This window comes from Alosa alosa, chromosome 22 (assembly GCF_017589495.1).
Source record: "Alosa alosa isolate M-15738 ecotype Scorff River chromosome 22, AALO_Geno_1.1, whole genome shotgun sequence".
In the NCBI taxonomy this organism is placed as follows: Eukaryota; Metazoa; Chordata; class Actinopteri; order Clupeiformes; family Clupeidae; genus Alosa; species Alosa alosa.
In genome coordinates, this window is record NC_063210.1 from 4,665,492 (window position 1) to 4,679,765 (window position 14,274).

General features: G+C 39.9%; 2 protein-coding genes across 2 annotated transcripts; both read right to left on the reverse strand.

Annotated features, from left to right (window-relative positions):
- Nucleotides 1–1,653: 1,653 nt before the first annotated feature.
- tmem235b (transmembrane protein 235b) lies at nt 1,654–9,964 on the reverse strand. The gene is made up of 4 exons (XM_048233582.1): nt 9,503–9,964; nt 8,707–8,772; nt 8,324–8,461; nt 1,654–3,055 (listed from the first exon to the last, which is right to left on the reverse strand). Exons 1-4 carry the CDS (start codon nt 9,666–9,668, stop codon nt 2,847–2,849), a joined length of 579 nt encoding a protein of 192 aa, XP_048089539.1. The 5' UTR covers nt 9,669–9,964; the 3' UTR covers nt 1,654–2,846.
- Nucleotides 9,965–10,244: 280 nt separating this feature from the next.
- Nucleotides 10,245–13,135, reverse strand: birc5a (baculoviral IAP repeat containing 5a). Its single transcript, XM_048233581.1, has 4 exons — nt 12,927–13,135; nt 12,505–12,614; nt 10,841–10,958; nt 10,245–10,687 (listed from the first exon to the last, which is right to left on the reverse strand). Exons 1-4 carry the CDS (start codon nt 13,032–13,034, stop codon nt 10,595–10,597), a joined length of 429 nt encoding a protein of 142 aa, XP_048089538.1. The 5' UTR covers nt 13,035–13,135; the 3' UTR covers nt 10,245–10,594.
- Nucleotides 13,136–14,274: the final 1,139 nt, after the last annotated feature.

Below are 14,274 nucleotides of genomic sequence, written 5' to 3' on the forward strand. Positions count from 1 at the left end.
GCACTTCTGGTTAGACGCAAACTGCATTTCGTTGTCTCTGTACTTGTTCTCTGCACAATGACAATAAAGTTAAATCTAATCTAATTTAATCTAAAAAATTATCTGCCTCTGCTTTGCCTCTTTACGGATCATGCTATGAATAGCAGCAGCAATGTCTGCATAAGTTGAGACATTGTTATTGACCTTCTGGACCAGAGACCATTATCTGATAGTGATGCAAGTTTCTGCAAATGCTTTGCAAGTGCTGCTTTAGAGGTTTTCCTTGGGGTCCCCACAGGTGTCGCCAATGACCATGGTTAAGGTCCAAGAGGGTGAAAAAAGACCGCTCATGTCCAGTCTTTAACATGATGGTCTTGCCATGTGCCTGTGTTTTCTTTTTTGACTCGTAAATGTCTTTAATTTTTGCTTTGTCAATGTACTGTATCATGGAATTTGTGCTTATGTGTATCTGACTCCAGCCTCTATGTCATGATCTTTGCCTGGAGTATGAGCCTGAATCAGATCATCCCTAACCTCTTGTGTTGCTTTGCCTGCTGTAGATATGCAAATTAACTCATGTTCCTCTGAAAATGGATTGATCCAATTTCAGTTTCTGTCTCATCAGATCTAACTGTAGAATTTTTAAAACTGTTGTAAATGTATGTACTTGTAGATCAAGTCTTGGAAAATAGTTATTATTTCTTTTCAATGGAAATTATTTTAACATCAGATGAAAGACAATTTTAAGTATAATAATAATAATAATAATAATAATAATAATAATAATAATAGTACATAATGATAACAATGTGTAAAGTATGAATATTTTCACCAACCAGTTCATCTACATCTCATTCCCACATTCTTATTAGTCAAAAGTACAACTGAAATGTATAATGTAGATCATTTTAGCACCTGTGATGCAATTACCATAATTTCCCAACTATTAGCTGCAGCTTATCCATTAACTTTGCAAAATTTCTTCAGCTATGAGGTTAATACACGGGGGCAGTTAATATGGTATATGGTTTTGTTTCTTTTAACTTGCATAAAACACTGTCCTGTAGCTTATACACAATACGGCTAATACACAGGAAATTACTGTATGTATTTCATGTGCCCTGGACATTATAAAATTGTAATATTTATGTTAAGCTGGGTACATGTGGTTATGTGAACAATTTTCATATGGTATTCCTTGAATGTAAAGGTAATATGTGATTGGTAATCATGATGTTTTGATCTCTTAGAATATCTCTTATGGGTAGTTTCAATAAAATACTAATTTACTGAATTTTGGGGTGTTTCCGAACAGTACATTTACAAATAGTAAATAGCATAGCAATGCAGACCTATGTAATCATTTGTATTTCAAGTCTCTGCTGGGAGGTAGGAAGGTATAAATACATTGATTAATGAGGTAGTGGGCATTTCAATTAGTGCTGCAACACATTGTGAAAACGTAGATTTGCTCATTATTACACATAAATCTTGAATTTTATCAACCAAAATGAAGGGCAAAATCACATAATGATTCAAAATATGTATGCCAACATCAAACACCACATATGCATCAGTAATAATGAGGTTTGGATTATTTTCTGGGCTCTTATGAGTGGTTTAACAAAAAAAAGCCAATAGGCGGAATTTCCTTTTTTCAAATCAGAGGTCAACTTTGAAGGCCTGTACAGCAACAAAGCTACAAGATCCAACTTGCTATCATACCATTTTATACTCCAGAGATATGTAGCTTTCAGAAAAATATAGTGAGAATTTGCCCCCCCAAGTGATAGTGACACGCCACTTTTTGGGCCTGTGGCTCAAGGACTATTTTTCCTGTTCTAGGAAAACATCAAAGGCCATAGACCCCCTCAAACCTGCTGCCTGAGAGAAGAAAAATATTTGGCCTCAATCCTATAGGCTTTCCATTCTACCTAAAAAAAAACAAATCAGGATTTCATTTCTGCCTACACCAAATTTGTCTTCAGAGAAATTAGACAACATTCCTTCTGAAATATTATTATTTTTCATTAACCATAATTAATTTGTTGAACAAAAAGAAATGCCTTGTATACTATAACGGGCACATTTACCTTTGTAAAATCTTTACAGCAGTGCAGTGACTTAAAAGCCATTAAAAATACATTTTCATGTAAGGGCTGACTGGCTGATAACCGGGTTCTCCTCATTCTAGTGCCTTCCCATTTCACTGCCACTTGAAAGGTACTCATCAGTGCTGCAATTAATGTTCTCACCGCTGTGGATTATAAAGCAAAGTGTTTTCACTTCCCACACAGGCACTTTGACAAAGACGTGAAATACTCCAAAAATTACAGAAAGACTCAATTTTCCTTACTGTCGTCACATGAAATGAAGCACAGCAAAGCATTACAGTAAGTTGACATTGCACAGAGAAGAGGCATAATAAGCCTACTTGATGGTCGGTGGATTCGACAAAAAAACACATTCAAGGAGCAATGAAACAAATGCTATCTGTTACAAAACAAGCACAACAGAGCAGTCTAAAGCTAACTAATCAATTCAAAAAACCTCAACCCTCCAATTAATCTCCAGGTGACAAAACACATGATAAATACCCTGGTCCAGCATTGCCAGGAAATGGGTGACTGGTGCTAACTACCTCCTCTGTGCCTTTTATTTCTGATTTGAGTCTGTTCCACAGTCGAAATCGAGTTTCACGAAAACAGTACAACACTTTTGAACTCTTTTAAACAACTCCTTCTCTCATTCGGTCACTGCCACCTCCTGAGGTATTTGTGTGTGAGATGTTGCGGTGTGCTGATGGGATCTCTTTAGTGCAGTCTTTGTTCTTTGCATCTCAGTGAGGGGTATGGCAGACCAGTGTGTTAGTGTGGGCCGACCATGCGCGAGGCGAGGAAGAGGAGGAGCGAGGAGAGCACCTCCAGGATGAAGGAGAGCCAGGCCATGCCCAGAGACCAGCCGAAGGACGTGTGCACCTGAGCCATCTGCTCGGCACCCATGCGCCGCTCTGTCTCCTGCCATGCCTGCTGGGAGTAGCTGATGTACAGGCACACGCCGGACAGTGTCAGCAGACCTACACACACGCGCACACACACACACACACGATATAAACAAAAAACAGATTACATACAAAAGTGTGGCTATTCACATTATGGATATAGACTTCAAAGCTAAAGCTAACAGGAGCTTTTTGCTGCTTTCTTGCCACTGTGCTCTTCTTATTCCAACAAGTCATTTGGCAAATATATTTTGTAAAGGAGGCCACTGAGAATATTCCATCATTTTCTGGTTGAGAGGATGCACACAGTGAACCAAAAACACAAAAAAATTATTTCCTTCAAGATACCCACAAAAAAAACATGCAGCTAAGAATTTCTCCAAAACAGGAGACATTTATAGATTTAGTGATTATGGGCCCCAGTAGATGATGAGCAGTATTGTCCCGTCAAGATATGAGGAGAGGGGGATTTTTTACAGCAGGTTAACAGAGTGAGAAACTCGTTTTCATCCACAACAGCAGATCTTTTCTGTGACTGCACACATTCTTTGGTGTAGATCAACTGACCATCCTGCCTACCATGCTACTGTATTTCAATCTGAAGCTTGGACCGAAGGCTATGACGCCGTGCTTCTATGGCACCCGTCCTGGTGCCATAAGTCTCTGTGGCATGCTTTCAGAGCCTCTCTCCACCGGCCTGATTGTTGTTCTGAACTCTCGCAGCCTTTCCTACGTCGTCAGCGTCCAGGCCGCTGTGTGACCGTATTTCTTCTTTAACAGCTGTATGGATTAAAGCATCAATCTCTGCCCGCTGTGCTCTAATCTGTCAGGTCTGACTCTCGTTAAAATTCCCCATTAAACACTTAACACAGGGAGTGCTTGGCACTGGCATTGGCAGGGGGGTAGAGGCAGAGACGGTGGGTGAAGGGTGGAGTCCCAATGAGTTGGACTAAGTCGGATCTCACAAGGCCAGGGTTGCGGAGAAAGATGGGGTGTCACTTCACGTTTGACCTCTGATTCCCTTGGCTTTCACTATGACTTAAGAGAGGTGTGTGTATGTGTGTATGTGTGTATGTGTGTGTGAGTGAGTGAGTGAGTGTGTGTGTGTGTGTGTGTGTGTGTGTGTGTGTGTGTGTATTGGGGTCTAATTGGGGGTCTGCTCAAGCAAATACTTGACAAGGCACTGACATATCCCTCAGTCAGGGTCACACACTTGATTGTGTGTCAACTGCATTTTGTCACTGCTGATTAAATGGTGCTATTAGATGACAGCTATGGCTATTTCATCTAATGTCTTGAGTCTTGGTGAGGGTATTAAGGTATGGTTCGCTGTAAACACAACCTAGGGTCAATGTATTGATGATAATGAGTTCAAACTTTAGTTTGGAAGCAAAATTAGCAACAAAATTTTATTATCATTTCATCTCTGTTTTTGAGCTCTTCTGTTGCTTTGCCTGGTTCATATGAGCCATACTTGATACAGCGGAGAAAATAAGTATTGAACACGTCAACATTTTCAGTAAGTATACTTCCAGAGAGGCTATTCGCATAAAATTTTCTAGACATTAGTATTAACTTAGGTAATCTACACATATTAAAAAATCCAAACATTAATGTCCCTAAGTAGAGTTATGAGTAAAAAAGTGGAATGCATTTCAAAACTTCAGAATCATCCAGTAAGCAGTATTGGAGCCATTATCTGCAAGTGGAAGGAACATCACTGCATCATCAACCGGCCGTGCACAGGATCTCCTCACAAGATTTCTGACCAGGAAGTCAGAAGTGTAGCCTAAGAGCCAAGGACCACTCCAGAAAGACTTGGAGGCAGCAGGTTCAATTGTTACAGAGAAAATCATAGGTAATGCACTCCACCGCCATGGCCTCTATGCACGCTCACCCCACATGACTCTATTACTGAAGAAAAACATGTCGAAGCTCATTGAAAGTTTGCTACACAACATTTGGACAAGCCTATAAAATACTAAGAGAATGTATTCTGGTCAGGTGAGAGCAAAAAAACTCTTTGGATGTCATACTTCACACCATATTTGGAGGAGAAATGGCACTGTGCACTGTGCAATACCATACCAACAGTGAAGTTTGGAGGCGGAGGCATCACGGTGTGGGGCTGTTTTTCATCTCATGGTACTGGCAGACTTCATAGTTGAAGAAATGATGAATGGAGACATTTTTTTCTGGTAGAATCTTGCCATCCATCAGAACAATGAGGATGAGACATGGCTAGACCTTCCAGCAGGACAATGATCCAAAGCATTCAGCAAAGGAAACTCTGAATTGGTTTTAGAGAAAGGAAATTCAGGCTCTGACTTAAATCCAATTGAACAGTTTTGGAAGTTACCTAAAGATCAGGATTTACAAGAGGGACCCCTGGAATCTTCAATATTAAAAGACTATCTGTTTAAAAGAATGGGCCAAAATCACACCTGAATACTGCGACTGATTAGTTTCGTCATAGAGGAAATGCCTTGAAGCGCTCGGCTCATTACAAATAAAGGGTTTAAGAAATTTTTAGTATTTAAGAAATTTCAGTAGGCGTGTTCAATACTTTTTTCCTGTGGCATTCCACTTTTTTACTCATAACTCTACTTATGAACATTAATGTTTGGATTTTTTTATATGTGTGGATTACCTAAGTTAATAATGTCTGGTGAAAATTTCATGCAAATAGCCTCACTGGAAGTATACTTACTGAAAAAAATGTTGACGTGTTCAATATTTATTTTCCCCGCTGTATCTACCTTTTGGACCAATTGTGTGACTATGCACATTCTGTGAAAACATCAAACTAATGGAAATCAAACTGCAGGGTAGATGTTCAGGTGATTTTTTCAAATGTTGCTTGCCTGGCAACTTCTATCTGTCTAATGGTCATCACACTGATGCTTTTGTGACAGACAAGCGCAATCAATGTCTAAATCACTCAAGAGCCTCTCAACTCGTCTCCTGTCTTCGATCTGCTGGAAGTTAACTGGCATCTGAAATCCAGGGATCATACCTTTCGGGGAATCAGCTGTACAATTTATTGGGTTGTGTTTCAACCATCAAAGTTGTGGCCCTACAGGCACGGTGACAGCCGTGAAGGATAAGCCTCACGTAGACACCCCAAAGTGTTCCCCAACGCAACTCAGCCATTGCACAGCTGGAGACACATAAGATCGATCAAAGACAAAGACAAGAAGAGGGGCAGAGAGGGGCTCTTCAGCCAGACAGATGGACAGAACCGAGGCTCCACAAAACAGAGCACAATCTAATGGGGCCCTCTGCATGCCAATATAATGACTACCGTGTTGATTATTGTTCCAAAACAATATATGACTACTGACAAAAATATGACTACTGAGGAATCCCTGGGTCAAATCAAAAAACAATTATGATTAGCGTATACAATCAAGAGTCATTTTTATCTTTATAACACACATGGGCACACTGGTACATCATAGACATATTAAATTCCAACCCTCATAACATCTGAAATTGGTATTCTGCCTGGAGGCCGACTAGTCATCAATAACTAGTGACTACTGATTTTAAACTCAGAAGGCGCCAAAAATGTTAGAAACACATTTACCCAATGCAGAACAAACAATCAACATCTGCTTCACCACCTCTCCAACTGTTCTGACGTTGACAAATAAAGGTCCTACAACTTGAATCTTCATGGACATACAATGGCCTCCCATGATTCTCTAAATGCTTATAGCCAAGTAAGAGTAACAGTGTCATTTAGTAGCTTCATACAAAGCGTTTTCTGCATTGATTTTACAGAATGCTCTGTGAAATGGAGGGCCTTGTAGATTTGTCTTGAGATTGCAGGGTTCTAAAGATGCATTGTGTCTGTAACAACACTAATGAGCATCTTTTGGTAATAGCAGTTGCCACATACTAGCATGTTAGTGACCAAGACTACACACTCATACATGACTATATGTGGTATAGTCATGTATAAACAGGGATATTATGGTATGTATAGAGCAGAAGTGATACTGTAGTAATACTGAGCCTACGCAGCTGGGGAAGAAGCGGGAGGCCATAGGTTAATAGAGAGGGCAGCTATGGATACGTATTTTTGGGCCATCGAAATTCCTCACTTGATCCTATTTCACACTTCCCACATGTTACTGATTAGCTTGGCGCTAAGTGCAGGGAGCACCATTAGTTCAGTCCACCATCAACACAGGGTAGGCTTTATGTGCATCACATGGCCTTGTGGCTGCTCTAAGGGACCTAATTAGCCCTGGGTTGTAAACTGTCTACGTGCTCAAGGCCACCAGATGCGCTTCACAACATCAAAGCTGCGCATTCCCACTCCAGGAATAGGACTGGCCTCCTTTTAAGACATTCTCAAATGCAATTAAAGACTGAGAGAAAGTGACAAGATGTATACTGTCCACGACCAATACAGCTGCAGATCTAATATGCATGGTAAAGGGAGTGAAAGAAATAAGGTTGGATTAGCTTTCTTAACACTGTTCATTCACATCGGCAAACTAACACTGTGCACATACATGTTGGGTCTTGCAGGCCAGTGCTTTATTGCTAGAGAGATGAGCTAATATGTGAGAGAGGGAGATATGTAATATGATAAAGTAAACATATTCTGACTTGAATCTGACAGCCAACCCTTTATCATATGGATACATCTGCAAGTAAAGCATGCTTGGCTAAAGGAGTTATTTGTGCATTCATCATTCACTTCTCTTTTTTATATTCCACCTTTTTCTCTTTGGCTTCCCTCTTCTCACTCACAGACCAACGGATGGCTGCAGGGGGTGAAATATAATAACACCTCTACTGCTGCCCACTTTTTAAGGAATCCCTGTTTGGGGAGGCAATATTGTTATTCCCAGAGGCCTTTGCTCAGACTTGTGCACAAATCAGCAGCAGGTTGTTGATTCTAAATCAACCTGACAAACATGGAAGAGAAGTAATGCTCAGCCATCATTACTCAGCGGAATGCCTGGGGTTGCAGGTGGCTGCAATCTGTTTAAATTACGGCCAGAGAATGGCTTTTGCCTCACACTCTCCATCAGAGACACACATAGGCCTTGCACCTTTGCTAGGTTATGGTGTATGGGAAGCGAAAACTCGGTGGCTACGGTGGCAGGGATGGTGTAGAGGGGTCGTGTGTTGCAGCAAATGTACCATAATCTTTATTGAAACAAAATCATTAGAGCACAATTTATAATAATAACAATTCTTACAAGGCAATTGTAGCTAAGTCACCTCATCCCAATGCCTTTTCTAGGCTCCACCCAACTACTGTTACTGTGGATAAAAATGTGCTACATGGCGTCAGGGAGAGTGTGTGAATGCAGGACTTACTGCTGAGGAGTATGTACGATGCAGTGCCCAGGAGGAGAGAAGAGCTCTTGGCCAGTGAGCTGACCAGTCCACAGATCCCCCCAAACACCAGCATCACCAGACTCAGCGGCAGCAGCACCGCAATCACCGTGTGCAGGTCTGCAGGCAGGATGAGGAGGGTGGGGAGAGACACGCAAGGGTATGGTGTGAATGAGCAGAACCTATTTTCCCATGTTGTGCAAGCATCTACACAAGCTGCACTGATGACAAATCTATCAGTATTATTGCTACATGAGTGACACAATTCTATTGTGTGAAAAAATAACACCAAAGTCAAATTCTTGATGCTTTGAGAGTAAAACACAAATCATGCTAAGATTCAACAAGGGATTGGGAATACTCACTGTACATGTGATTCTCTAAGTCCGTGTAGGATTCTGTATTTGCAGTGAATGAGTAGACATTGTCCCCTGCAGAGAAATCCACTTATCATTGCAGGGAAAACATTCTCAAAACATAACTTTGCTACAATACGAATAGAACAAAATCATAAAGACAATAGATATTCTCCATGTGTACTGTCTACCAGAATGCCTTTTCCATGTCACGCACAGGGCAGCCCAAGCAATGCAGTATATTAGAAGATGACTTACTGATATTTGATTACTTGTGACTTTGTATGTAGTCTGTGCAAAACCTTTCCAAAACACATTTTTTGTGACAGCATGCTGCTGAAAAAGCGTGGATGTCTCGCCATGGGAAACGCATCGCCCTGCGCCTGATGGGAGAGCGTCGCCCCGTGCCAGTCTGCTGCCTGCCTCGGCTCAAACAGCGTGCCAATTAGTGTTGCGCTAGCAGCTCTATTCGAAGTAATTTAGACTAGACTCATTTTGCTTCTTTTAACAGGAATTGGGATCCATTAAATGGAATCGTTAAATTCTTTAATGTCTCTTTTGCAGTTTGCAAGTGTGATGTAAACGTGTAACTAGGCTACTAGTCTAAACACTTCATTTATCTATTCTCTCAACTTTCTATCAGTCATATTCAACTCAATAGCTCGGATCCCCACGACCACACACGAGGTAGGCATTAATCACTCAAAATAGTTAGAACATGCAAGGCTTCATTAGACCAACCGGTCACTTTCAGGACTAAAATGTAATGTTAGCTTAAGACAAATAAGTTTCGCTGCAATCCTACCTTCATAGGTTCGCCAGAGTCCAGAATGAGAATCTTCTGTGTAGTTGGGTCTGTTGTCGTCAATGATATACCAATACTCACTCCCTATAGCAAGTGCTAGAAAGCTGAAGCTTAAAATGCCAGCGAAACCAGCACTGACAACAACAAAGCTGAATGTTATTTTCATTTTGGCGATTTCTACAATGATCCAGAGCAGTAAAGTGAACTTCTGCCACGCATCAGTTGCGGTCGTTCAATGCGCGAGACCTTTTGATTTGGTGATGGCTTTTAATCCTCTCTTATGTCGACATTAACTGCATCCAACAGTTATGTAGCCGTGAAATATATATTTCCAGTTTATCCTCTTTATAAAGCATACTTTTGTAATACGAGTCCGCCTGGCTTCACAAGGGTGCGTTACCCATCTCCCGCGGGTCTCACACTGAAGGAGTCCGAAGCTACGCTCGCGCGCCGAGATGAGCACTACAGTTCTCTCGATGACATGACGTTTACATCAATTACGTTGTTTTCCTTTGCCTCGTCGAATGAGGGGAAACAACTGAAAACAGGAGCACTTGAACATTTACTTCTTGGTATCGGATTCACAGCCCTGCAAAGTTGCCCATTAAAGTGTCATTATTCCATTGTGGGCCATTTTCAGGATATTACATTAGAACATCAGCTTCGAAGGCTAAACTAAGAATGGGATCAGCATAGGTCTTCTGAGGAACATAAATAAAACTCCATTTTCCCAAGAAAACAGTAGCCTACCCGTGGTTATTGAGGGAGTGGGCTTTATTAAAAATAAAAGAAATGAGTGGACAGAATAAGAACACAAGTCTGGAAAGTATGAATTTACACATATGAATCTCAAAAGCCTATAAAAAGGATAATTGGCAAACACAATGACAAAGCTTGTCAAAGGAGATAAATATTAATGTTTTCACTCAGAGTTGCTCAGTAGAATATGCCAAATAAAACTGGAGTCTTGTTGATCTGCGTCTGAAGACATATACCCTCACAAAGGGTGAGTTTTTCTCCATCCACTGAACCGATGTCTGAGAGTGTAAGACAGAGGGACAGGTGTCCAGCAGTGTGATCACAGGCCAAGGATTACTCCTCTCCCATCGAAGTCTTGATAATCTGGCCTCTTCTGACTGTTGCTGCCTCTTGAAATTTATCGATGGCTTGATTGCATGTCTTCCTCTGGTGAGGGGGGAAAAAGATCAATTTTACAGATTGCAATGCAACATTACAGTTGTTATGTTTCTGTTTATAATATTGTTTTTATAGATATAAATTGACTTTTCCATCAGATTATAAATAAGGAATGCTCCCTCACACTGATCCTTTACTCACAATCTGGAACTTCTGTCTCTCCTTCTGGAGCTTGAGGAACTCCTCCACTGTCAGTTGTTCCACAGGCTTTTTTAGAGCAACAAAGTCACACTGAGAAGAGTGGGCCTTGTGCTCTTTCCTAATCAAAATAATGGAATAATAATATTAATAAAAACATGTTTGTGCTCATTGAGATGGAAATGGCATGACTGACACACACAATATGTTTCTCTCTTTTGAACTATTAAAAACCCTTATTAACTAGAATTGTAAGACGTGTAATCTAGCACTTGAAATAAATCACCAGAGGAACATTTTATTGTGCCAAGTTGCAGTCACCATTGACTGCATTATACGGCTGCTTAAGAGGTCTGCTAACATGCACTTCAAGAAAATAAACACAGCCTTAATTACAGCCACTTAAAATCTACAAGGGTCTTATTGTTACAGAAACTTAATTTCATGCTGCTAAACCACATTCAATCAAATGCTTAAACCTGACATAAAAATAGAGCATATTTCAGCGCTCCATGAAATTGTCAAAGTTGTTACCTGTTTTCCACCAGGCTATTTAATTTGATACATTCTGCGTAGATCGGGCCGACTATAGACTCTCATACTATATACATATAAGCGTAACAGCCTACCTTTGAATTAGGAAACTCTATGTGTGCGCCGTGCATCTCTGCTACATTTTTTGATTTTTAAATTTATGTTGCTTTGACTTTGCGGATTTGATAACATTGCTTTCTTTACCCCATTATTATCTAAATAGAATTTTGCTTCTAAATACAGGAACTAGTTGAACATTAACTTGAGATTGTACTGGGGCACGTGCCCTGGTACAGGGGGTCTAGCGAAGTCTATGCGTCCTAGCTATGATCAAATGGAATTTCATGACTTTTCCAAAACTGGTAATGAATTTATTGAATTCCATGATTTCTCCAGGCCTGGAAAATGGGATTTTACAATTTCATGACTTTTCCAGGTTTTCCATGACTGTGGGAACTCTGTGCTGTGTAATAATAAATCAGTCAATCATTCCTTCGTATTTGTGAAACATATTTCACTCAGTTAATTCACAGGTGATGAGGACCACTAGACATCTGGGGTTCGGCCTTGACTGGTGGGTAAACAAAGTGTGCATACCGTAATCATGCATTAGCTTAGTGCCCTAAAGAGCAGGCTTTCTACAGGTTTTAACAAGTTAAATTAAAGACAATTTTAAAACTTTGTTTAAAAAAAAATAATTATGAATGAAATTTAGGACTGATCTCACACCCATACTGGCAAAGAATATGAAGAAAAAGTCTTAAAATGATTAGCAAAGTAAATAAATGTTCAATCTATGCTGCAGTAACATAATTAAGACCTTGCGCATAATATTGTAGGCGTGTTTAAGACTTGTTAAGGCCTAACATTCATATTCTATACTTTTTTAGACCTCTCTGATTTTTCAAAGTCTTTATTCTGATTATCAAATCAGGGCTATCCCACACAATAATGATATAATTCTGTGTATTAGGCCCAGAGATCAAGGCTCCCTGTTTTTACACATTTTTACTTTTAAGTGTCAGTGTAGGCCTGTTCCGGTCGACACGCACAGTTTCAAAAGACATTAATCACTAACGTTAACGTTAAACATGCACAAAACACAAATGCTTGGAGACATTCGGCCTACTCACAAAGGGTCATCTTCAGGCTCCCATCCCTCCAGTTCTTTGAGACAGAAGAAACACTGAGCGACGTCGGGACTATTTTCGGACGGTGTATGAATGAATCCTGCTTTAGCCATCTGTTGAACATTGAAATAAGTAAACTCACAAAATCACAGAAAGTGAGGTTTTGTTATGGATGACAGCGCAAGCTAGGGTAACTTAGCCCAACTGGTAGCAGCTAAAGTTATATTAACGTCACTAGTGCCTATACTATGCACTTAAATTGGGCCATTCGAAAATATTCTGGAGAACCAATGCAATATTTAACCAAAAGTTAGCATTATGTGCATGGCTGAAACATATCAAAACGCACACTTTGCACCTCTAAACTATTTGTTTTGGTAAGTTAGCGTTAGCCATTTTTCATGTGCAAGAGAAAATTCACTTACGTTTTCGGGGGTACAACTACAGTCCTCTTCGAAAGGCCAACCTTTAAATGTTTCAAGCCTGGACTCGTAGAAGTATAGTTTTGTAAGCTCTCCAGTCATCATATCCATAGTTAATCTATTTTAAAAGGACTACCGCGTCGCAACCTAGTGAAACGCTATATACTCTAGACCAGTTTTTTGAACGGCTACACCTGCAACACTTCACTTCCGGAATGTTTGATTTTCGAGCGGAGGTTTTCATTGGTGGTGACGTCATGTAGACGTTATATGGGTTTTTGTGGACCATTTCTTGCAGCAGGCCAAATAGACTAGGCAGGATTTTGGTAAATGTGCTTATTTAAAGTCCCGAAGGCATGTTAATTTTTGGCATACAACATTTTTAGGGGTTTTGAAAGGTGCTGAATTAAAATCTTCTGTATGCCAGACTTAAAAATGTCCCATTATGCCTCAAAATGGAGAAATCCAGTATGGCCTCCGTCGCCAGGTCAAAATCTAATTAATCACTTATCTTTTCGACTGTACAAGGTAAAAACCTGAATGTAATATGCTTTTATAGGTTTTCACATATAGGGAATTCAATGTCATGCACAGATATAAGATCAAGATTAGAAAAAATGCTTGAAATTAATGTACATGGTTAAAATTGTTGTCTTGGATAATGAATAATTCATGAAAAAAGAGGACCATGAAACAAGTTGATGACTTTCTGAAGAATTTACTTGAAACATGTTTAGAAGCAAGGTTGATTACCATATTTTAACTATCTATTTATATTCTTTATATGTATTCATCTATGTATCTGTATTTTAACTATTTATTTAATAATGCATATTTACCTTATTACCTTATTTAGTAATTAATCCATTCTATTCTATTTCTCTATTTCTCAATTCTTTAAACTTCTTGGTATGAAGAGGTAGGTTACACACTTAGGCTATCCTAATCATCCTCATCTTACTCCTCTCCAGCAGTGTTCTGACAGGTGCTGCTGCAGCTGCATGACTCCATGCATAACATGCCACTTTTTTCCTACAACTGCAGCGCTGGCTTAGACATCCCTTGAAGCAACCACAGGAGGTGATCTCCTTACAAGCTTTTGGAATTGGCTGAAGACATAGTAGCTGTGGCACTAACTGATCATGCACATTTGGATGGCCTGATAAGTGTGTGTTGTGTTTGGGCCACCAACATGCTTTCTTGGCAAGGGACGTCCTCCAGTCGTGCATGAATTGTTTTATTATTCCTATGCACACAATTAGGAATAATATTTTTTATCCTAATTATTTAATATTTAGCAATTTTTTCTCTGGTAAACGAGCGGGTTCTCCTGTTTCCGAGGGGCCGTCAA